At 44.2% G+C, this 25,785-nt stretch overlaps 1 protein-coding gene across 3 annotated transcripts in view; it reads right to left on the reverse strand.

Annotated features, from left to right (window-relative positions):
- The window catches only part of PRUNE2 (prune homolog 2 with BCH domain), a 252,700-nt gene that overhangs the window by 60,495 nt on the left and 166,420 nt on the right, over positions 1-25,785 (reverse strand). For 2 of the 3 annotated variants that reach the window (XM_045562595.1, XM_045562596.1), the window contains 2 exons: positions 18,170-24,740; positions 17,061-17,838 (listed from right to left, as the gene is read on the reverse strand). In XM_045562595.1, the coding sequence (XP_045418551.1) occupies positions 17,061-17,838; positions 18,170-24,740 (7,349 nt within the window). Of the gene's footprint in view, positions 1-17,060; positions 17,839-18,169; positions 24,741-25,785 lie in introns of those variants that run through there. The other variant, XM_045562597.1, reaches the window with a different exon arrangement.

Below are 25,785 nucleotides of genomic sequence, written 5' to 3' on the forward strand. Positions count from 1 at the left end.
GCAGCTGGGACTACAGGCATGCGCCACCATGCCCGGCTAATTTTTTCTATATATATTTTTAGTTGGCCAGATAATTTCTTTCTATTTTCAGTAGAGGCAAGGTCTCGCTCTTGCTCAGGCTGGTCTCGAACTCCTGACCTAAAGCGATCCACCTGCCTCGGCCTCCCAGAGTGCTAGGATTACAGGCGTGAGCCACCGCGCCCGGCCATATTATCACTTTTAATATGACTATTACTATTATTAGAAGATTTGGGGCTAAACTAAGCCTTCTGTATTCACTGTGAGTCTCCAAGGTGGTCATAGAAACCTTGAAGTGGTACGTAAACTCATCACTGAAGTGTGACAAATGATTTCAGGGGGTTGGGGCCCTGTCACCAGCCACAGAACCATCAGGAATTCCTGGTACACACACTGTCACATTCCTAAGGTATCTATTATGGGCTGAATTGTGTCATTCCTCCTACTGAAAATTTGTATGTTGAATTCCAGGTTAGTCCAGTACCTCAAAATGTGAGTGTATTTGGAGATAGGATTTTTGCAGTGGTAATTAAGTGAAAATGAGGTCATTAGGGTGGGCCCTAATTCAATATGACTGGTGTCCTTGTAAGAAGAGGAAATTTGGACACAAACACAGGCAGACGGAAAACCATGAGAAGACATGGAGAGAAGGTAGCCATATGCAGCCAAGGAGAGAAGCCTCTGAAGAAACCAACCCTGTCAATACTTTGATTTCAGACTTCCAGCCTCTGGAACAGTGAGAAAATACATTTCTACTGTTTAAACCACCCAGTCTGTGGTACTTTGTTATGGCGGCCCTAGCAACCATTATAGTATCTGATCTTCACAGGCATATCCAGTTTCAAGGAGAAGAATCTTTACTCTGGAAGGAGCATATCAGTCCTTTTGTTCATCCTCTCTACTAGAAAGCCCTTCTATTGCTGCCTGACAGATTTACAGGGAGAGAGAGAAAGACAAGTTAGGCTCCTCGAGACAGAGAAAGAGGCCATCACCTTTACTTACATGTACCCCACTGCAGAGTATAATCACATTCTACGAAGCTAATTTATAAGACTTGATTAATTTCTTACTCTCCTGAGAGATACAGTCAGTAATCATACAGCTACACTAACCTCAAGGTGAGAATTGATTCATTTAGCCATTTTTTTTTCATGCTCTGTCTTCATTGTATAAATGTAGACAGCTATTCAGGGGGAAAAATGTGCTCATACTTTTAAATAATTGTTGTTCGCAGAATTATAGCATTCCATGGGATTCTATGACTGTCTTATAAATCACTCATATTTTCGGGTGACCAGGTCTCTGCTGATAGAAGTACTGGGAAATAAACTTCATAGCCTAAAACCAGCCACACACCCATCAATCTAGTCAGAAACAAATGAGCTCATAAACTGGAAAGTACATGAGAAATTTGGGGAGACATTCATCACAGGAAATCCAGTGTCTGCCTTTATAGCAAAGACATGAACTTTGATGACATTGAACTTGGTCTAATGCACAAGGAAAACCTCCCCATGGCCAATCCAGGGATGAGGACTGACTCCATCCCAAGCTTGCTTGTTTTCAGTTATCAATGCCAATCTTTCTATAGATTAACAGTCTCTAGCTCTCGTTCTAACCTACCTCTTGCTCAGCTGCTCTCTTGGGATCACACTCTGTTGGTTTCACCCCTATTTTATTTTAAGAAGAGCTATTTCTAGAACTTCCAATTTCATCAACCTTTCCTGGATATCTCTGGGAGTTGGATATAGAAAAATGTAATCATTAAGTGGTAACATTTTTATTTCTCTGGTAATTCTCTTGCATCTTGGGCAATGATGACTTTATGAATGGGACTTTTGTGTTGGGTTTGGACAACACTAAATCCAGCTTTTCAGGGCAATATTGAAAGCACATGTTTGGTTTTCAGTTTTTGTATTGGAAGGGATTTTGAAAGATCTCTATCTCCAGGCAAAACTATACCCAAATCATTCCAGTTATCTGCTTAGGGTTTCCAAACCAGTTTCCCACAAGCTTTGAGAGATGTAGCTTCACTCTCATACTCACTGTTTGTTTCTCAAGCTGTTCATTCGGGTATGAGTTCAACAAAGGTTTGAGTCCTAGACCCACATGGAAAATATTAAGCTAGGCTGGGGGAGGGTACACTGCAAAGAGAATGGATCAGAGACACATTCTATTCTGAAAATATTTAAAATCTAGGAGGATAAAGAAAAAAAGATACATACAAGTTCACACAAAACAACACAGGAAGGGCTAAATGTCAGGAGAGGTAACCATGGAATTTCAGAGACAGGGGTAGTTCCCCTAGCTGTGGGGGTAGAATGGATCAATCTGGAAGCCTCCAGTAAGAGGTGAAATTTACCCTCGTGGGTAAGCTGGTGAGGTAGTGAGGATAAATTACATCTGATCTGTTCTGTTTCCTTTCTTCCCACTTTCTCCCTAGTCCCTATGTCCAGGGTCGATACTCATTCTGTTTTGTGTTGGCAGTGGGAAGCCAGTGTTTTTTGAGCTGAGTATTGTGATTGGTGACAGACTGGCAATGGTGCAGGAGAAATGGAAAGCAAGATGGGAGGTGGTAGTCCACCCGAAACATAACCAAGGCTGGAACTGTGCCTGGGATGGAAAGAAAGGAGGTGGTTCCAGAACTTCAGACACAGAAGAAAGCAGTTGTACTTGAAAATAGAGGAAGATGAGAGCCTACTAGGGAGGTGCCTGCAGAAGAATTGGCAAGCCCTCTGGAAAGTCATCATTTCATCATGTCATTCTTCATGACTGAGAACCTTCAGTCTTGGTGAGTTACTTGATATAAGTTAATATAAACAAAGTAAAGAAAGCATGGGACCCTCTCCTCATCAGAACAAGATACAGCCAACCCACACCTGCTTCATCAGCCTTCAGCCATGATCCCAGTGCTGGACTGTGGTCTCTATGACTACACTTCCTTTGTTAACAAGAGTGTGCAAAAATTTACTGAGGTGCTCCTGTTGGGGTGGGGTGTGAAGACAGGATGGTGACATTTTCCTCCAGTCATCCTCTTACTTATTAAATCTACCTCATCCATGAATCCTTTACTTGCTCCTCTAAACAAAGGAAATGGAGCAACACTCTCCCCACCTATAAGGACCCAGAGACCCTCAGTCATACTGCATATGGAATTGATTTCACTCTGCCCTTTGCAAGCCATTTGTTTTGCTTCCTCCTCCCCAATGGAGTGAGGTAGGAGATTGCATCTTAATTACCTTTACATCACACATAGTCCTTGGGGACTGCATCTCGTTCATAACACATGCACAAGTTCTGAGAATGGAGTTCAGTATCATTTTCTCCAAATGTATATAAGTCTAAAGGTTGTAAAGGAATCAGGAAATGCCACCTTATCTTAAAAACAGAAGAGTGGTAGGTCTTTTTTAAGTCCTGAGAAATGTAAATGCATGGACCAGATTTTGCTAAAGTCTTATCAAAGGCCCTGGGCTGACAGAGAGAGAAAACACACACACACACACACACACACACACACACACACACACACACACACACACACACACACATTCAAGCACTGGGACCACTGGGCTGTGATTCCAGCCCAGCCCCTGACTGGCTGTGATCTTAAGCCAATCACTCCCTCGAGCTAGGTCTCATTATCTGGCTTGTAAACTCAAGAACTGAATCAAAATGAATTCTAAGATTTAGTTCAGCTTATATTACTTTAGCAGTTAAACCTCAGGATGCAAGAACAATACAGAGAATCAGACAACTATCAAAACAGCAGGCAAATAGCCTATTGTCAGAACAAGATAGAGTCAACTTTGGCAGCAGCCCTCAAATGATAATGGTGCTCAGATGGGGGGGCCTCTGCTCCTGCCTCTTCTCCTATGCCCCTCTCATGTACCTGTCCACCAGCACCCTGCGATTCCTGCCATTATTATTCCGGAAGGAACCATGGTCACATGTTCTTTGTCAATTCTGATGCAGGCAGGATACCAGGGGGCAGAATCTGTCCTTTGACACTTTTCTTTCTGCCTCTTCTCACCCCTTCCTCTTTCCCCCAACTACACCATTAACTCTAATTGGTAAGGAAATGAGAAATCATCCCATATGCAAATATTACTCTAGCAGGAACTTGTTTCACGTAAAGCCTCTGTTGGCAAAATCTTGACATGGCGAACAGAAGGCAACCAACTCCAGGCTAGTTAAGAAGGAAAATTCAGCTTTTGTTTGCTGAACCCAAGCTTTTGCGCTGTAACCTATATTGAGTACCTGAACCATGTAAAATCCCCACACCTTGTCGTCTAGCTAGCTAGAAAGTATGAAGTTTTAAGATCAAGAAAGTACTGTGATCCTTTATCCTTTATATATAAGTATCTTGTATTGAGGAGAAATCTTTCCAGGAGTACATAGCCACTGAAGAATAAAGAAACCAAATAGAATGAAAATGGAAATTCACTGGGATGAACCAAAGAGAGCCCTAACCATGGGGAAAAAGTTAATTTGACTTCTTGTTAATGGAAAGAAGAATCCGGCTCATTATCCTTAAGTACCTGTAGGACATTAGACCTTATTTAGGACTCCAAGGGGAACTTTGCATTACAAAGCTAAAGCTCCAGGGGATGTTTAGGTGCTGTATACTTTGAATGACAACAGCTTCAACTTGCTCTTTGTCTTTGAGTTGCAGAGTAAGGTCCAAGCTATTTTAAAGTACAGAGATTTCACTGTCCTCAAAATGTCTAATTTGCCAAGAGACATGTCCGTAAAGGTCTTTTTTTTTTTTTTTACTTTTCAGATAAGAATTTTCTTTTATCAATTTACAGAAATGCTGTGGGCCATATTTACAGAAATGCTGTGGGCCATATTTTTGATCACCAGGCATTTTAATCTAATTATTCCATATTTTACATTCTGTGCATATTATCAATTATGATTTTGAGACAACTTCCATCAAATGCAGATTTTGAAATAGACTCACGCAGGAGCAGCTCCCGATTTTCTCTACAGGAGAGGCTTGGGGAGCCATCTGCTTGGAAGGGGTCCCAGAAGCTGAACTCTGAAGAGCAGCGGTTTACATAAGATTCCAACCATGTCAAGGGTTTACATCAATGAGGGGGCAGTTTTTGGAGATTATGCCTTCCTCCCTTAAATCACCATGGCCAGTACTCGGATTTCTGGCAGAATCATACTTTAAATCACTTCTGCTAGGTGGGAGTCTAGTTTTGTTTCCTGGTTTTCATACAGGAATTTAATAATCTACGTGTTTCTTGGTTGAAATTGACCAGGTGGTAATTTTTTTAGCTTCTCACATAACTTAGTTTCTCAGTGAAATATTGATATCCTCTCAGTAGAATATTCTTTCTGTCTCTAGATTTTGCAAAGACAAAGAGAACAACATAAGCCCGTTTTTGAGGATGACCTATTTTCGCAGCTTAAAACTCAGGTAAGATTTAAAGGTTACAAGATTCTTTAGAAAAATAGAGAAGTGTATGTTACTAGCTTCAACAACTATTAGGAATAATATAAAAAATAAAAATGCCACTCTACCAGGGCTGTCCTGCTTGTCAAATACTCCAGATAGACATTATAATACTCATTAAACAACAGTCCTAAACAGTTTCAAAGCTGTCACTTCCTTTGATTTTTCTATCTCCAACACAAACATAAAGAATACAAGATGATTACAGCTTGGCAGCGTCTGTTTTTCCTAATTACCTGATCTTCAAGAAAGAGGCGGAGATAGCATAAAGACCACACGGCTTCGCAGCGTAAGTTGATACAGAATGAAATGGAGCTGCCAGCTGTCAGTTGCGAGGGGCTGGGCAGAATTGAGCATCCTCTCACCCACCTCCCGGCTCCCCCTCCAACTTCCCAGCAGCAACAGACTAGCCTTTGAGGACGATACTCCCCATCGCAATCTGTCCTCCCCTCACCCGATCCTCCTAAAGCTGCACCCGGGATCCACCTACCTCCTGCGGATGAGAGGAGGCTTGCTAACGGCAGGATGAGAAGGATGCACGGTTACAGCTCTTCAGCATCTCTCTCCCGGAGCAGTTAACTGGAAATCCAGATTCGCCTCCATTTTCTGGTCACATGATCTCTGGCACATCTAAATAAGGATGATCACCTGCCTCCCAGATCTCTCAGTGCACCGGCCGCTCCCACTGGGGGGCCAGAGCTGGGGCTGTGCTGAGCTTCATTTGGGAATATACGAGAAAGACTCTCTCGCCCAGGTTGTGGAGTCAGAAACGCCCTTTGATTTTTATGTCGGCTCAGGAAAACTGCTGCCATGCCTGTTTCTGAGTGAGACGTGATGATGTGAATGGGCTCAAAGCACAAGTTGTAAGAAATTTAGTTCTCCTGAAACCTCTTTAGAAAATCCTGTAGCTGTAGCTTCACAGCACATCCATATAAGATGGCAATTTAATTATCTTCATTTAGTGAATAGTGGTTAAGATCATAACAGAATGGACTGTGGAAGTGTAGCAGGATACATGAAGAAGTCTGACTGAATGTTCTAGAGAAAGTTAGGATGCTTGCCCAAGAGCCACACAGCTTTGGCTTTTGGGAGACAGGGGTGTGTGGAGGCTAAACGTGGGCCCTGAAGTCAGAAGGCCCGAATTATTAGTAACTGTGCATGTTACTAAACCACACGGTGCCTCACACTGCTCATTCACAGTAATTATAGTGTTCCTTTAAATTTGTAAGATAACCTGTGTAGAGAGTCTGGGTTAAAATAAACTTGCAATAAACATTAGCTACTAATATTATTATTAATTCTAAAAATGCCAGCAGCAATATTGATGTGGTTAAGGCAAATAAAATATAATGAAACATTTACATAATAGAAAGGCATACATTTGTTTGTGCGATCTTCAAAGAAGAAATACATTATGAGATAAAGACTTCTGGTCATAATCAGGAAAAACGTCAATTTGGAAAGTAACTAGAAATTCCATGTTATGTGATCTCTTCCCCTTTTTGGTGGGGGGTGGGGTGGGAGAGGACTATGGCAGAACAGATAGGGGGATGGGGCAGTTTTAGGTTTCTCCAAGGTACTGGAGAAACAGTTAACTAATCCTGTGCATTAATATCTCAGAACGCTTTTTAGAAGCTGAAGTTCCATCACTTTCCAATTAAGCCAGCTGTGCTGATCAGTCTCCAATTGATCCAACTCTAGTGGACTGGGAAAGTGAAATAGCAGAGGACAGGGTGCTAAGTGCTTGAGAGACTTTAGCTCCTATTCTGACAGTGAGGAGAGGCAGTGGAGAAGGGAAAAGAAGGAGCAATTTTACACTTTTCTTTAAGCTAAAATCATTATGAGTAGTTATGAAATAATTTCTCAGATGCCATGGAGGAGATTAGGGGTGGGGCTCACAGAAGGGTGTCACCTTGCAGGGCCACTGACTGGGTCAGTTTCTCAAAACCAAGATGGGTGGAAAAATGGTTAGGGGAGAAAAGGTGACTTCAGAGCTGGCTGTGTCCTGGGAATGTCTGCCCAGGGTGAGGGCTGAACAATGGGGCTCTTGTCTTTAGGAAGGGCTGGCTCACTGGAGAGGGGGTTCCCTCCACACATGGGAAAGGCAGCAATTAATTGAAGGCTCCACAACAGACTCCGTAACTAATTCTGTTTAAAATAATGCCATCTATTTTAAAAGTCAACAGTTGATATGGAAAGTGATTAAGTTATTGTCGTCAGGCCAATCACAGCTACCTTTAAGACATTTAAGTAATACTTCATTAAATGGGAAGTGTGGCACATGGGTTATGACCAGTGACACTTCCTTTTGTCTCGGAAGATGTTCTCCTAGATTGTGCCAGGGCAAAATAGTCCTAACTCAGAGTCAGCTGGGCACTGGGGGAAATGTATTATTTTATTCATTAGGTGAAGGCAGCTACAATTATTTTTTTTTTGAGACAGAGTCTCACTCTGTTGCCCAGGGTAGAGTGAGTGCCATGGTGTCAGCCTAGCTCACAGCAACCTCAAACTCCTGGGCTCAAGCTATCCCCCTGCCTCAGCCTCCCGAGTAGCTGGGACTGCAGGCATACGTCACCATGCCCGGCCAATTTTTTCTAGATATATTTTTAGTTGTCCATATAATTTCTTTCTATTTTTAGTAGAGACGGGGTCTTGCTCTTGCTCAGGCTGGTCTCGAACTCCTGACCTCCAGTGATCCTTCCACCTCGACCTCCCAGAGTGCTGGGATTACAGGCGTGAGCCACCGTGCCTGGCTTTACAATTATTTTTTAAAATAAGAATTACTGCTTGAATGCAATATGTAGCATCCCAATTATGATATTGACAAAAAGGGCATGGTAGATGTCAAATTCTCCAGTGGAGTCTTAGTTATTTCCTGAAAGCTTAATTAATACTTTCAAGATATTCTTTAACAAATTGAGATTTAAAAGACAAAAATGAAAAAGTTTTTTGAAGATTGTATATCATCAACTGCTGCTTGAGTTGATGCTGTTAAGAGATGACTGAGTAGAACAATGTTTCCTCTCTGATAAGGAAAAGGTCATTAAAACTTAAGAGATTATAAGACCCATGGTGTATGCAACAGATGACCAAGGAAAAAAACTGGATAGACGCACCTATTTTTTTTCCTCCATGAGGTTGAGTGGAGTGAATAACAGTACTCTCAGAAAACTGAAAGGCTTTAAGAATCTTGGAGGAATTGTAATGAACAGGAGAAATACCAGAACACTGAAATTAGATAACTATGGCCTCAAATTTCAAAAGAAGGGAGAAGATGGATTTTGAGATGCTACTTGAGAAAAGAAAGATGGATATTGCTTCCAAACTAAATATAGTACATCTCCCTTGAAAAAAGAAGCGGCGAACCCCAGAAATTATCACAGCTGCATTAAAAGCAAATTGTGTTGGACGAACTTCATTTTCTTTTCCATTCACTCAGCCAGGCATTTTTATGGGGCGCCTAATATGTGCCAGGTGCTATTCTAAGCACCAGTGGTAGAATGACAGACAAGACAAACCAAACTTCTGCTTTCCCAGAGGTTATGTTCTCATAGGTGGAGACAGATACAACGAAATCAATTAAATAAATAAATAGACAATATTTTCAGATAGAAAAAAAGTGGTAAGAAGAAGAGAAGGCTGGATGGATCAGGGGTCTCAATGTCAGCACGATTGACATTTGGGGCTGGATAATCCTTTGCTGTGGGGGGTGCTCTTGTGCATTGCAGGATGTTGAGCAGCATCCTTGACCTCTCTCTACCTGTTAGGTGACAGTAGGACCCACTCCAATTGTGACAACAAAAATGTCTCCAGACATTGGCAAGTATTCCCTGCTGGTTGAGAACCAGCAGCTTGGACTTCTCTACAAAAGGTTATGGGGGGTTCGCGAAGTCCCCGATACACATAGGGTCCCCTGGCAGAATGTGTTGTAAGAGATGAAAGAAACAGAGACACAGACACAGAAATAGTATTTAAAAGGGTGGGGAAATCAGGGGACCACCAGCACTCTGGCGCCAAGGCGGCAGTGACTGAAAGCCAGCACTTGCTTTTTATTCTCTTTGCCATGCTGCAAAATACAATGATGTCATGTGAAAAAATCATAGGATGCAATGATCAAAGGTCTCAGGGACACCCCTCCCGCAAATCACAAGGTGTCCTAGCTAATTTCCTTCTCCTTTCTAGAAGGGAAAAACACATAATTCTTCAGTAGGTACAATTCTTTTGATCAAGGTAAACTAACTAATTTTTCCCAAGCTCAAGCTATGTACATGGATATCAATCTTCTAACTTCAGTAGCTGTGACCCATCTGATCAAGGAACAAAGAAACTACATGCTTTCCACTGGGAGACTGGTTTTACATTAACTGAGGCATTGTGGAGAGAAAGCGAGAGAAGGAACATGGCACAGTGTTCTAACAATGGAAGCCTTAAGACTCTTCTCCCGGGCTGACATATGGCAATCTGCCTCTACAGCCATGAGAAGTTTTCAGGTCAGGCTGCTCCTCGGCTTTTCATGCATGAGACCCCTTAGGCTCTGAGGTTGGAGCATGCTTTGCTGTACTCCCAGGTCGCTGATATAGGTCCCCCAACCAGGCAGTTAATATCTTCCCTTATGTCAGGCTTCTGCTCAGGGAATTCCTTCACCTCCTTTCCTCCCACAGCCTCAGACACAGCATCCCTAAGTCCCAGTGGTCTTAAGCCCATCAGTAGTCCCTGCTGGTTGAGAACCAGCAGCTTGGACTTCTCTACAAAGGGTGACTCAATCCTGGACTTTTTTGATAGTCTTTGTTCCAAGACAACTCTCATATAGGTCTTGGAAATAGATCCTCTACTGTACTGGAGAAACAGTTAACTAATTCTGTACATTAATCTCTCAGTACACTTTTTAGAAGCTGAAGTTCCACCATTCTACAATTAAGCCAGCTGTGCTGAATAACTTCTGGTTGCTTCTTCAGCTCCACTCTCCTACTTTCTCCATCTTGCTTTCTACCCTGAAGGCTCCTCACCCTCCGACTTCCACTAGGTTTTGACTGATAAGGATCCTGGTAGGAGATAAGAGGGAGGAAGGAGACGGAGGTAAGGACAGACATTCACCTGGCTCCTTCCCTGTGGAAACGCCTCTGGCTAGCTGTGTCCCTCATACTAGGTCACTGCTTCTCTCAACGTGGCCCTTCTACCTGAAATTCTCTTTCTGGATTCTGGTAATCACTCTCTCCCCTCTTCCTGACGTCTAGGAATAATAACAAGTGTATTGCTGCTATTCCTGGGCTACTGCACTATTCCTTGTGGGTTCTGCACACTTTGCCTCCGTCTTTGTAAATATTCTCTTTATTGAATATCTCTTGAATTTTCCTAATTTGAATGTGTCATCCCTTTCCTGCTGTGTGTATATACTAATACTCCCTTCTTTCAAAAGTCATGCCACTGCCTTGTCTTCCTCAAATACCGTCAATTTTCATGGAGTTTTTTTTTTTTTCCTTGAAGGAAGCTACGCCACTAGTTTTGATGTTTCAAGGTTCCAGCTGGAGAAGCACCTTGGATTTTTCCTCAAACTAGAAGGCAACACAACACACGTGGGTCCCTCTGTGGGTGTTCCTCCCACAGGACAGCTGAGCTGTACTGCCGCATCTTGGCTCCCATGGCTCTCTCTTGCTGTAAAATCCCTCACCGCAAAATACCACATCTATAAATATTTGGAAAACTGAAATGAACATTGAAGGGCTTTGATTCTTTCTCTTCCCTTTGGCCTCTGGCCACTCGAGTGGGTCCCACACACCACAGACGGGAAGCAGCCCACTGACAGTGGCAGCGTGCTCACGGATCTGCTGGGACGGGAAATGTGTGTTCAGGCCTCCAAAGAGCTCAGTATGTCACCACAGAGTCTGAAGAGTCAGAGATGAGTTCTGGCTCAGTTATTCTCAAAATATCCCATTGGGAACTTTGCTATGACGCTGTATGTGCCTTTCAATGGTACAATGGGAGAAGAGAAAGGAATACACCAACCTATAGAAGAAGTTCAAGAAAAACACATTTCGGGAGCCGTGTTTCATTGACAAGCATTGGGCTAGAAGTGAGAAGACTTAAGCTTAAGTTCCAGCTTCACTTTCTCATTTCTGGGTGACATTAAGCAGTTCATTTATTAAGTCAGTTTGCTCATCTGGCTGGGAAATGGGGATAGTAAAACTTTCCCTGTCTGTCTCAAATGGCAGTTGAGTGGGCCAAAGAAAATAATATATTTGACAACCTGCGAGCACTTATTGAAAGTCTGTTCTGGATAGGGCTGACCAGAAATGCAGAGATGGGCTGGAGGTGGGGGAGGAACACTAGAGAGAGAGAGGGAGGGGGGGAGAGAGAGAGAGAGAGAGGGAGAAAGAAAGATAGATAAATAAATAAAGAAGGAGACTAAGTCCTGAATTAAATTTCAGATTTAAAGGACTCTTAATGATACTTAATTATCACCACCAACTCACCAAACATAATACACCAAGGAATCAAATATACTTACAAAAATAAATTAACACAGACTCAGTGCCAAGTTTGGTCTTCCAGGTTTGGTGCAGGGAAAAGCCAAAAAACCATGAATAAACAAGGGAAACCTGGAGTTTCTGGAGTATCAACTTACCTCTGAGAAAGGGCAAATGCTCCAAAGTGGGATACAACTCAAAAGCCTTTTCCTCAGAGTGCCCATTACCCAACATCAAGAGAAAGAGTCTATGGATTATTTATCTATTTCTCATTTTCAACATTCGAGTGGGTAATAGACCCAATGTGCTAACTCCCCAACCATAAGTTATAGAGAAAGCCTGATTTCAGCGGTCTCATGAAAAACACAAAAGATCTAATGGTATCACTCACAGGTGAAAATATGAGTTCTTTTCCACAGTATTATTTATTGGACAGGAAAAAAAAAGGCAAAAAATTTACTAATTTTAAAGAAAGAATACATAGGGATCACCATAGAATCGGATTGTGTGGAATATGAAATATGCTGTTTAAAGGTCATTTTTATTTTTGGGAGTACAGAACACCTCACTTCATAGAGCTAGGAAACAAGATAACTCCACAAATATGAGAGTAGGTTACTTCTAGATACTCTGTTTCAAAAGTACCCGGTACAACAACTCCCTCTCCCGTCTCCTCCTCTCTCTCCTCATCCTCCTCCCCCCACTGCTGCATGTATCTCCAAAAGATTAGACAAATATTGTCAGTCTTCTCAGTCCTCTTGGAACTGATTTCCTTGTATCACCTTGCACAGCTATTTCCTTGTCTATACCTATAGAAAGACAATATATTTGTATATTGGTTTTCACATTTTTATATAATTCAGATGGTGAATTTAAACATTTTAATGGTTTCATGCTTGCTTAGCATAGGTCAGGCTTTTGATTATAATCTGTGATGGTTAATGTTAGGTGTCAACTTAGCTAGGCTACGGTGTCCAATTATTTGGTTCAAATGTCAGTTTAGATGTTGCTGTAAAGGTATTTTTTTAAGATGTGGTTAACATTGAAATCAGCAGACTGTGAGTAAAGCAAATTACCCTTCATAATGTTGGTAGGCTTCATCCAATCAGTTGAAGGTTTTAATTGTAACGCCTGAAGTTTCCTAAGGAAGGAATTCTCCTCAGGACTGCACCACAGAAACCAACCTGAGCCTCCAGCCTGCTGCCCTGCAGAATTTGGACTCAACACTGCAACACTGACTCCCTGAGTTTCAAGGCTGCTGGCCTGCCCTGCAGATTTTGCTCTTGCCAGCTCCCATGATTGCATGAGCCAAATCCTTAAAATCCTCTCAATAGCTAGCTAGATAGATAGATAGAAAGAAAGATACAGGTATAGATAGCTCCTGTTCTGTTTTTCTGAAAAACCTGATACGTAAACAAATTAACCCTTTCTTCACACATCATTCTTCCAACCATGCTTTCTTTAAAATAAACATCTAAATGTTTCTTTAAGAAAGGCTTGTGTGCTGCAGATTCCCCTGCAGATGTTCTCTGTGACCATGTAGGAATGATCAGGCACATCCATCAGCGTCTCAGCGAATTGATATTTGATCCTCTGCTGGACCAGTCTATGGCTGGAAGATGACCAAGGTGTTGGCAAAGGCTCCTGGGAAGATCAATTCTAGGGAACATGAATGGAGTGCTGCAGACCTCAAGGCAGAGAGGTTATCTCCTAGCCCTAGTAAAAAATTTTGTGGACAAGGGTCAGTAGGTGGAATACGAGAGAAAATGTATCTTTCTAATGCTTTTTCAGGTTTTAAAAATGTGGCTTGCTACTCTCAAAACAGATTGGGAGCTGAGAGGGGGTGAGGTTGGGAAACGGGAGGGAAGAAGCTGATTTGTAGCTGACTCATCATAGTGCATACCATGAACCTATTTCTATTTATGAAGAGCCTCTCAATTTTTTTGGAAGGATGCTTTTGGTTTTGGATATTCTATCCTATGATCAGCTTATGCGTCAGAAGACGTCTTCAGGTTTCCTTTGGGAAACTATGGCCATCTCATTGTACTGCCCCTGTGATTACCTTTCTGTCTCCAGGACTTCCTTACCTGATTCTTCCCATTTCACTTGGCTGGCCTCTGACCCTCTTCCTTGCCTTTCCAAACCATGACTTTCCTCTAATGTCCATCTCTAATCAGACCTCTCAGAGCTGCGGTGTGACTTTCATGGGTCCGTGGCACTTCTGCCTTCACGGATCCCTCCCATCATTAAAAATTTTTAAAAAATTTATTTTACAACTGTGTTGGTATAAAGACAAATATAATCCACACAGGAGTATAATAATTATTTTCTTTTGACTTTAAAAGAAATTAAAACATTCTTGTGAGTCTTGGGCACTCTGCCTTCTGTGTCTGACGGTAAGTAAGCCATCCCTGGCACCTGCTCCATAAAGGAGCCCTAAATAGACACCTCTCCTCTTATTTCTTCATTTGTATAATTCTTATCTCACATAGTTGCCACTGTAATGTGACACAGTGCATATAAAGTCTACAGCAAATGCCCCTAATTGGTAGCTATTCTGATGTTGGTCATTAATTTTCTTTTCTTTTTTTTTTTTTTTTGCAGACAGAGTCTGACTCTGTTGCCTGGGTGAGTGCCATGGCATCAGCCTAGCTCACAGCAACCTCAGATTTCTGGGCTCAAGTGATCCTCCTGCCTCAGCCTCCCAAGTAGCTGGGACTACAGGCATGTGCTACCATGCCCGGCTAATTTTTTCTATATATATTTTTAGCTGTCCATATAATTTCTCTCTATTTTTAGTAGAGATGGGGTCTCGCTCTTGCTCAGGCTGGTCTCGAACTTCTGAGCTCAAGCAATCCTCCCACCTCAGCCTCCCTGAGTGCTGTGCTTACAGGTGTGAGCCACCTCACCGGCCTACTTTCTTGTAGGGAGGGATCCGTGAAGGCAGAAGTGCCACGGACCCATGAAAGTCACACCGTGGCTCTGAGAAGTCTGATTAGAGATGGACATTAAAGGAAAGTCATGGTTTGGAAAGGCAAGGAAGAGGGTCAGAGGCCAGCCAAGTGAAATGGGAAGAATCAGGTAAGGAAGTCCTGGAGACAGAAAGGTAATCACAGGGGCAGTACAATAAATATTACACTACTACCTACCTACTTTCACCGATGTCTAATTTAATTAAACTGTAAACTCCTAGAGGGCTAGGAGTATGTTTTAAACCAATGGTCCTCAAACTTTACTATGCCTCAGGAGCTGCTGAAGCTCAGTTCCTGACTCAGGAGGTCCAGCGTGGGGCTGATAATTTGCATTTCTAACAGCTACTCAGGTGATAGCTATGCTGCTGGCCTTAGAGAACCACCGTTTTAGACAACTCTGTACCTTCCCCAAATCTAGCACAAAAGGAAACTTCCAAATACATTCACAGTCAATTATTTAAGCAAAAGGTAATACAAATGCTGGTAGAAAAATTTGCCCCGACCCCATTGTGAGAACAGTTTCGTTACTATAGGGACTCAGTGGAAAGGGATGAGCAAAGAAATTTTGTTGAAAGAAAAAGTGCTGGTGGCACAACTGAACACTGACTGTCATCTGTTGGATTTCAGGGGCATGTGCAAAATGCAGACAAGAAGCCAAACAATAGCTCAGCCAACTCAAAGCTGCCTGAGTTCTTAGCTCAATCTATAACAATGCCAGCAGGGCTGCTGGGATCCATCTGCTACTCTCTTTCTGATAACGGATCTGGGGTCTCTCTGGAAGGAAATAGCTTGACAGGAAGAAAGAAAGATTAGGCCAACTGAAAATGTCTGGATTTATGAAGCTGCACTTGAACATGGTACAGCTTTTAACTCCTTATGGCACTTTCTGAACCCTCAGTAAACCTCTGCTATTCTTTCTGTTGTCTCTGTTCCTTTCATCAATAAATATCATTTGTGAATGCCAGAGCTCTCCTGGTCACATTCTGTTTCCACACAAATTAAGTTCACAGAATTTAATAATGCAGGAAGGCTTGAGATCTTTCAGCCCATCCACTGATTTTATGGATGAGAAAACTTAAGCCTGGGGTTAATCCTAAAATATAGAACCAACAATGGTAGAGCCAGGCTGGAATCCAGCTTCCTTGCTCACCATGGGGACGTGGTGTGTGTAGTGCTTTATACTCCCAAACTGAGGAGCAAAAAGATATCTTTCTTCTACTACATTTTAAGGAGGAAACATGATTTCCCCCCCTTTACTTCAATTACTTTTCACAATTTGCTCTTTTGTCCCTGGAAGCAGGAGGGCTTTATAAGGGTGAATTAAGAGAACTGAAGAACACTAAACAGTTTCAGCAGAGCCTGAAAGTTTGAGAGCAGCAGTGACATCCTGGTCCCTAGTATGTGCTACCCAGAAACATGGCACAGAGCAAATTATCAAAAACCATATGGTGAATGAATGAATGAGTTTGTGAACAAATAAATGACTGAATCACTGATTTGAAGGGGGTTTGCCAATTTTACAGCCAATTAGGGAATAAACGTTTCACACTAATGTGGAGTCTCCTTATCTCCCACCAGTGAGTTAGGTGCTTACATAAAACCAGAAGGAGCCTTTTCTATAAGCTGGGAAAGGATGAGCTTTGGAGGTGGAAAGTTTTGAATCCCAGAGTTCATTCTGGTTACTTAATTCTAGCCAAGGTATAGAATCCTCTAGCCTTGAGTCCCCTGGCCCTACCCGACCCTTCTGACTCCCCTACCCCCCGTGTAAGGATTAAATGAGATAATGTATACAAACTGCCTTGCTCATAGTAGGTGGTGATGAAATACTAGTGCCACCTCCTTCTATTTCCAAATCCCTGTTTAAGAGTCATGTAGGTATTGAAGTAGGTGGGGAAGGGAGTTGGGAGGGTACGTATAAGTTTGGGTGAAAACAGAAGGGCATTTTTCAGGTGAAAATGTACACAAATCATCATTAGGGTTACAGTTGTCTAGTAGCTGCTTTTACTGATGGTGTGCCTCACAATAAATGTAACCGAAGCACCTATTGTCTAGGTATTCTTCATATTCCATAACCCCTCACCATTTCCCAGGCTTCTAAATAAAATGATTTTTAGGAAAAAGTAAAGTCAGCTTTTTGCTTACCCATTTGATCTTGGTTTCCTGGTTCTGGGCTCAAGGAACTCTGTCTCCTCCTCCATTTCCGTGTCAGGGATCACGTTTTTCTGAGAAGGCTGTGGTGAAAGCATTTCCCATTCATTGTCATGGGTGACAGCCTGCAATGTCACTGCATCCGGGCTGGCCCTGCCTTGGCTCTTGATCGTCTGTGATTGGCTGATCAGACCAGAAGCTTCCTCTAGTGCTAAAGATTCTAGAGGCTTTATTTCTTCCAGAACCTGCATCTGGGGACCGTTGTTCATGCTGAGATCAGAGAATGGCTCCACAGTCTTGCCAGGCCATCCAGGCCCTGAGTCCCTGGCTTCTTCCAACGACAGATCACTAACCTCAGTATGGCCCAAGACCATCCAACTCTGATCTTGCACAGGGCTCTCAAGAGATGATCTCAATGATCTCTTGTCTTCTTTGGAAGACATTCTCTCTGCAGAAAGATCTTTTCTTTCATTTAGGGAAGCAGGCTGACATGTGTCTGGGAAGCCTGCTAATTGAGTTCCTGGCAGTCCTGTTTTTTCCGAACTTATATAAGATTCTTCTAATTCTGATATGCTTTCTCTTGCTTCACAGGCCTCTGGCTTCAGGGGTGAGTTTTCTTCATGGTTTACAAGTATGTAATCCATGTGGAGTACATGAGGATCTTCATACTTCTCTGTGCATCTTTCCTCCTTGTATTTGAATTTTATCTGCTCAGACTCTTTGGTAGAAATTATTTTTTCTTCTCCCAACTCTAATATTTCCTTGCTAGCACCTAGAAGTGGAAGTTGAAGGTGAGAAGGGGAGAATAAGGATTAATTAACACATTATGTGATTTGTGATCTTTGCAAATGATCATCTAAAAAGAGGTAACTTAAGAAATATTCTTATTTGGTAGTGCTGTCGAATTTTCTTGTGCACTATCAGGGGTAGATATTATTATACATACGCATTAGATCTCACCGCTGCTATACATAACTTGGTTAGGCATGCATTGCAAATGTGTTCCTGTCTACCCTCATTGGTAAGAAGAGTGTGTCTTACAAATGCAGTAGTTTAATCAAAGCAGCAATTTCTTGGGGGTGAAGGAATGGGATGCTTCTTACCGTTTGGTGATCCTATGTCTCCACCTGCTGGTGAATCAGAATTATCTGTTTCTACTTCCCAGTCAATGTTTGATGGAGACAAAATACTGGAGCCTGCTTCTTCAGGTAAAGGAACGGACTCAGGGTCTTCATCAATGTGCAGCACAACCAGCTGGGGTCCAGGCTGTCTGGTTTGGGGCTCAGCATGGTTTCCCTCACTTTGCCAATCAGGAAGGGTAGAAAGCACTGTCTCTGCTGCTTTGCTCCCCAGAGACTCATCCTCTGGAGACCCAGCCTCCTCTGCTGTTCCAGCACCGTGGGTAGGTTCCGTGAGATAGGACAAATCAAAGGGAGGTGTGTACGGTGCCAGCGACTGCTTCAGAGCATCCTCCTCCAAAGGAGGGTCACCGCCGTAGAGGAAGTGTTCAGGCTCTCTCATTAAGTCTTCATCGATATTCTGGCCCATTACTTCACATTCAAAATCACCCCACGAGGCTTCGGATGAACAGATATCTTGCTTCCCAAGGTCCCCATCAACTGGTGTTTCAGGATGGCCCTCTGACAATGTCAGTTTACTCATGTCATCTATCGTTCCTGTGGATGTGTTGAGACCAGAGGCATCGCTGAAACTGTGATCGAAGGCAGCTTCGCTTACGTCCAGACAAGTGTCCGAGGCTAGCAAAGCATCAGTGACTGTGGCCCGATTCCCAGAAGCAAAATGTGGCTCGCTGTCAGACAAGGCCCCTGCACCTGCCTGACTCTCAGGAGACGAGCCTCCCGATACCCAAGAAGCATTTCCTTCCACAGCTGTCTCTTGGTGAGTTATAAAAATGCTAGTTTCCGTATTTTCCATCCCTGGGGTTGTTCTGTCAACAAGTTCCAAAACTGGTGCCAGATCTGGGCTGGTTCTGTTTTCTGATGCTTTAAAACCTGTGCTGTTGTCACCATTTATTTCAGAAGGTTCAGGAGAACCTCTCTGAGAAGCAGGCTGGGAGAAGCCATTTATGTTTGCTTGATCGCCAACTGGAGGCAGTGGAATTGCATTTTCAGAATAGAGTTTGGAATTGTAGGGGACAAATTCCTGCCCAGGCTCCTGACTGGGCTCTTCATCCTCCTCTGGCTCAGTGAGATAAAGCTCACTGGACCCCACGTCAGGGCCCACACAAGCACTGATGTGCTGCTCAGAATCCTGCTTTGCTTCAGAGTCATGACAGATATCAGGGCTGTGGGAAGCCTGAGAGTTGCTGTCGTGCTCACAGTGAGTCAGTAGGTCAGGATTGTCACCGTCTGCTTTCAAGCTGAAGGGCTGTTTCGCATCCGTCCACAAGTCAGGCGAAGCTGAGGCCAGTTGCCCACCCTCTTGAAAGTTGCCAGGTAAAATATCTGGAACAAAGGTAGCTTGGGGGCCCTCCCTGGGGCTAGAGCCCTCCCATTCAGAGCCTGACGTCTTTATCAGTTGAGTGGGAGAACTGACAGCAGGGAAATTTTCTGTGGCAACGCTCAAATTTGTCATTTCACTGAGGCTTGGTTGTTCTTGTTCCTGCCAATTTGTTTCCTGACGCTCGATAGTTGAAACATTAGCTAAAACGCATCCATTGTCATCGGGGCGAGTCAGTGCTGGGTCCGGGTGATCCCATACTGCCAGCATGGCACCCTGATGCTGCTCCTGGGTAGGCGTTTCAGAACTGAGCTCCTCACCGGCAGAAGACATGAAAGTTTGCTCTCTTGAGTTCTTTTCTTTAATTTGGTCCAATATCACAAGCTGGCTAAACTGATCGGCATGTGGGTCTGGCTGCCTTGGCTGAATGTTCCAAAGCTGCTCACAGGACTTCTCCCCATCACCATTCAGAAAGGGTGACTGATGTTTGTCACTGAAAGGATTAGTACAGTGTGTTTCCATGGACTCGAAATCACGCTGGATGGGCACGCCCCAGGGACCCCCATTCTGGTGTACTGAGGAATTTATCTCTAACACACCACTTGAGTCAGACAGGCCCCCTTCCAATGCATTCTCGATTGGTCTGCCTTCCTGTGGGGGGGTGTTCCACCACTCGCTGCTCTCAGCCGAGAAGCCCAGCATCTCCAATTTAGAATTATCTTCATTCTTTGGTTCCGTGTTGGGAGATAGTTGCCATGTGACATCTCCTGTGTTCTTTGTTTCTGGAGAAGATCTTGTCTCCCTCTCCACTGTGGTAGCCTGTATTTCAGTCTCCATTAGCGGTGAAAAATTCCAGTGATCAGGGCTGCTTTGTTGATTGTCACCGAATGGGTCTGACTTACTCTCAGCTGGTTCTGGGCTGCCTAGGTGGTCAGAAAATTCCTCAGACTTGGGATCAGCTGTAGCCAAGAACTTATCAGATTCCTTCAATGAATCCCAGGCTCTGGGTTCTCTCTGAGCAACATGGCAAGCAGCTAAATGGGTCTCTGCCTCCACTGATTCTTCACCACCCGCATCATCATCCTCAGAACCAGAGCTGGTTGAAATGACCTTGGCAACCTCTGGCTGCACGGTTTCAGGAATGTCACGTTCATCTTTCTGCTGATGGCTAACCATCAGATTTCTTTCCTCGTGTGCACCTGAATATTCAGAATATTTACCTGTCTCAGGACTGGATAAAGAGGATAAGGAGTCACCATCAATGGAGTCATTCCAAATCTCTAAAAATTTAGGAACTTTGTGATCAGACTCATCCGTTTTGTTTTTCTCTAAATCCTTCATTTCAGGAGTTACTTCTGCTTGGCCATCAGTGGTGGTAATTAGTCCAGATTCTTGGCGACTCTGCTCACTCCAGTCATCTCGGTTCTCTTTGTGATGCTCAGTGCTGGGTGGTTGCCCCCAGGAGGATAATGCAGCTGAAGAATCATCTAGGTCAGGACTTGATGCACTGGAAGGAGTATACTCACTAGAAATACTATCTTCGTCATGATTTCCAGGTAAAATGGCTCCTTGAAGGCTGTTTTCAGTCTCCTGAACTTCAAGATTCTCAGTTATCTCAGGACTTGTGCAACTCACCTGCACATCACTGTCCAGAGGGCCATCCCGAACGTCAAGGCTTTGGGGAAATTCATGAGGGGGCTCTTTGTTCACTCTCTCTGGCTCCAAGATGTTACATTCTTCCATTTTCTCAAGATCCATTTCAGGTAATGATACATTTGTTGTTAAATTTATACTACTTGAAATCTCAGTGGTTTCACCAGAATTTCTATGACTCATGAGGTGCTTTTCATAGGCATCTTCTGCCTGCAGGTTGTCTGCGGACACCTCTGTTTGCACATCACAGGAGTCTAGATTGTAAGACTGCTTCTCATACTCTAAAACTTCCTCTGCCTCCTCAGTTTGAGGACTAAAAGTGACTGAAAGAGAACTGATTTTGCCTGGTTCAATGCAGATTTCTTGATGTTCAGATGCAACTGCAGAAGAGAGTTCCTGGTCACTTTGTCCTTTTTCAGAAATCCCAGAGATGCTGTCCACCCCAGAGCCAATCACTTCCTCATTGAGGAGCCCCCTGTCAGTGGCTCCGGGGGCTTCCTTCTCGCTTTCACTTTGTCCATAGCTCTGACCTTTCCATGGATCTGAGTGCGCAAAATGCCCTGGGTTCTCAAGGCTGGTCACCAAGGACCCTGTATCACTTTGCAGCATCCCCCTCAGTGTGTCCTGGTGGTCAAGATGAGCTGTAAGTGCTCCTGACTCCCTGGTTCCAGAGGCTTCTAGCACATCTGGGCTGTGAGTGTCCTTAACGTTTGCTGCGTGGCTGGAAGTTTCAGGAGGTAATTTGCTTTGTTCTGAATCTGTAATAACTGATGAGTCTGGTAACACGAATGACGACATGTCTTTATCTCTCATCACGGAATCCCAAATGCTGTTGGCGATCAGCTGTCCACTTTTCTCATTCACTGTGTGGTATTTGTGGGGAGCAGTCTCCTCGGTGTGCTCAGCAGAGGCAGGGGGTTCCCAGTCTGCCTGATTCGCTTCCTGATACTCCGTGCCCCAGGGTTCCAGCTGTCTCACTGAAAACCGGGTTTGCGGTTCGGAGCCTTCAGCCATGTAGCCTTCTTCTTGACCGTCACTGGTGATCGCCACCCCCCCGCTGCAGTCGTCCCAGTCCAAATCGTTGTCCATATCCGAGATCGTCGCGGTGGACTGAGTGTCCTCCAGAATCACCCTGTTCCACAAGTCCAGAGTGTCGGGGCCCGCCTGCCGTGAGTTGGTGCTGCTGTGCAAAAGCGTGAGCTGTCGGTTGGTCTCGTTGTACAGCTGCATCATGCTGGGGTCGTCGTAACTGGACTGGCTGCTTTCCCCCATGTCATCCTCCACAGAGATGCTCTTACTATCTGCGTGCTCGGTCTGGAGTAGATTTGTATCTGGGTCATCAGCGGCATTTGTTTCAGAACTATTATCTGCATGAGGTGAAGCCCACATGTCTAGGTTCCCAGGTCCCGAACTGATTCGATTTCTAGGTGGCTGCAGCGGTGACTGAGGAGGCATTTCAGCTTCCTGTGCAGTAGAGTTAGCACCTTTTGCCTCAAAACCTTCGTCTTTAGCAAATGGCTTGTTTTCAGTTTCTTTCTCTTCTCCAGCAAATGTTGGTGATGTGTAAGAGTCAGAGGTGGAGTAGTTGGTATCCAAGGGGGAAGGCACCGAATCCTCCCCTATGTTGGACGCACTGTAATCAGAGCATTTATAGGACAAGAAGGACTCTTCCCAAGGAGCTAGGACATCTGACCCTCTTTTCTTAATATTCTCCTCAAAAAGGTTCCAGGAATCTACCTTTTCATATATCTTCCCCCCAGTTTTAGGATCTACTAAACCATTCTGATCATCCTTTGGCGGCTTAGAATTATTCCATGCATGAGCCAGATCGGAACTGGGATTTCCAGATGGGAGGATATTATCCCTAGAGTCATTGTTCTTGCCCCACATTTCTGGAACTGCTTCGTTACTTGCTTCACTGGGTGAATTGTCCAGTAGGTCTTCTGAAGAAAAAGCAAACCCACTTTTTGCCATGGCCCACTCATTTGGGTCCCTTACAGAAGGTGTCTCACCACTCGTGGGGTGTAGATTCCAGCTATTTTTTAAAGCTTCGTCATTATCTTCTTTACCAAATGCACTCCAGGCTGGGAATGAGGCTGCAGCTGCCGGTTCACTGTCATCGGTAGGATTTCCCCACGGCCCAGGCATCACTGTGGGAGAGTGACCAGAATGCCACAAAGCAGCAAAGTCTTTTATCAGGTGGTTTGTTCCCTGAGGAACATCTGGCAAATGCGACTTCTCTGTGGGCAGGTTCTGAAACTGCAAGCTTTCCTCATTTTGGTCTTGATTATCATTGCCGCCCAGTTTAGGCTGACCAAATTCAGACTCCCAGGGACCTGACTTTGGGAATTCAAGACTCTTTGGTTGAAATACAGAATCTGAGGCCCTCCTGTCAACTGAGCTTGACTTATGATCTCTCCACGATTCAGGGCTCTGGAAGACAGATTCCTGTTCACTGGAACTCCATGCATCCGCAATATTTTTGGAGTCAATTTCCAAACCACCCCACCAGCTGCTGCACCGTGCACGAGTCTGAGGTGGCCCTGTGTGACCTGTGTTGATTGCTTTTTGGGCCATATCTTCTGGAAAGAGTGAGTCTGGTTCTTCAGTGGATGGTGAACTTTCTACAAAGCTATTCCTAGGTGTTGGTGGGATCCTCTTTCCAATATTTTTTAGCCTTTCTGGTGAAGGAGAATCATCTCCCACAAAACCTGTGAGGCTCAAATTTCTTTCAGAGTTATCTCCGGGACTTTCTTGTCTTGGAACAAACTCGTCATCAAATGTTGCAAGGCTATCTTTGCCAGGGCCTGACAAGAGTGAACTGGATGAATGGTTAGACATGTTGATCCCTGTCCCATCAAGTCCTTTAGGCCCAGCGGGGAGCTGTCCTTCTGACGAATCACTGTTGGGGAAGAAGTCATCTGCCGGGGAGTAGTCTGCAGAATGGGAGGACGGTTGGGACTGCCCAGAAGCCAGGGGTGCTGAGTCAAAGTTGAAGAGGTCAAAGTGTTCACTGTGTTCTCCGGACCGTGCATTCTCCTCTGCTACTGCCCCTTCGGGGATGGGACTATAGGAGTCAAGCCCTGGGAGGAGGGTGTGGTGAGGCCCAGCTCCTTCTCCCACTGGGCTGTCATCACTGAGGAAAACTGAGCTCTCCTTGGATGAACGGCTGCTCCTAATGGTGGCCAACCCGCTGTCCGGGCTAACAAGGTCTATGTTAGCATCCACCTGAGCCTGGTTCGAATCGTTGAGATCTGGAGGGTTTTCGATGAAATTCACAGAGCTGGGCTGTGGCTCTACATCAGAACCATATAACTCCACAATCCCAGAAGATCCCTGGGAGAGGGGGGCACTGCCTGCCACTGCTTCTGTTGAGGACGTCCGGCTGTTGGAGACCATCTCTGAACACCTCCTGTTGATGACTTCCTTGACAAGGAGAACCACTTGATCACAAGTCACTGAAGGGTCCTCCTGCTGGTACACCAGGATCTCATCACAGCCACAATCAAAGGGCTCCAGTTCTAGGCAAGGGTTCTGACTCTCTTCCAGCTCACAGCAGATCTGTCAGGAGGCACAGGGGTTCATGTGAGCACTCAGGCAGTCTTTGCACTTTGCAATTTTTCTTTCTTAATTTTTTAAAATATAAAATTAATCCATGCTTACCTATTTAAAATGCAGACCTCAGATAATGGAGAATTATATAATGTAAAACATGGAAAGTCCCACTTAATTTACCACCAACCTTTCTCCAATCCTATCAAAATATCTTTTTGTTTAACTCAAAATCCAGCTGCTCAATTTTGGTGGCTCCTGAAAGTTATGGGTAAAGAGCCACAGCCCAGTTCATCTTTCCTCACCAATGAACTAGATGCCTCGTGTATCCATGGGGGCTAGAGGCAAAGTCTTTACTTATTTATTTTCTACATCCTCCTTTCTGTCCTCCAAGAGCTCTTGTCTCTCTTGACACGTGGCTATGGGTTTGCACTGGCCATCAATCATCTAACTTCTTTTCCTCAGTGTAATATAATACCATCTTTCAACAGGAGTACAACTCAAGTTTGCAGAAAAGCAGAGAATGCTGGTTGCCGACAAGAACTACGGGCAAACTGTTGGAACAAGGGGAAATGGGCAGGAGAGAGGCTCTTGTTTAGGGCCAGGTAGCCAGGTCTGCTTTAGCCTCTGATGGCCTCATATGGCAAAAGAGAAAGTACGAAAGACAAAGAAGCCACTAAGGCCCCAAACAGCCCTCAGGCCCCAGCTGTCCCTTCCTACCCCAGGGAACACACACGGAGCCCAGAACAGACAAGTGACCTGACAGGCAGGGGGCACTGCGATGGATGGTCAGTGCCAGGACAGAACTGGGCTGTGGCTCTCTGCTCTTAAGGAAATACTGGGAGTATTTTTCCACACTGGGCCTTTGAAATGGCCCCACAGGATTAGTGGAGGTAAAAATAAAAATAATAGTAACCACCACCACCACCACGGCAGTGCTCACATAGATAGTAAGCATCATCGTGACAGTAATAATTAACATTCCTTGAGTGCTTTCACATATTATGCATGGTTCTAAGGGTTTTACAAGAATTACGGTAATCTACAAGGCAGG

This window comes from Lemur catta, chromosome 10 (genome assembly GCF_020740605.2).
Source record: "Lemur catta isolate mLemCat1 chromosome 10, mLemCat1.pri, whole genome shotgun sequence".
Lineage (NCBI taxonomy): Eukaryota > Metazoa > Chordata > Mammalia > Primates > Lemuridae > Lemur > Lemur catta.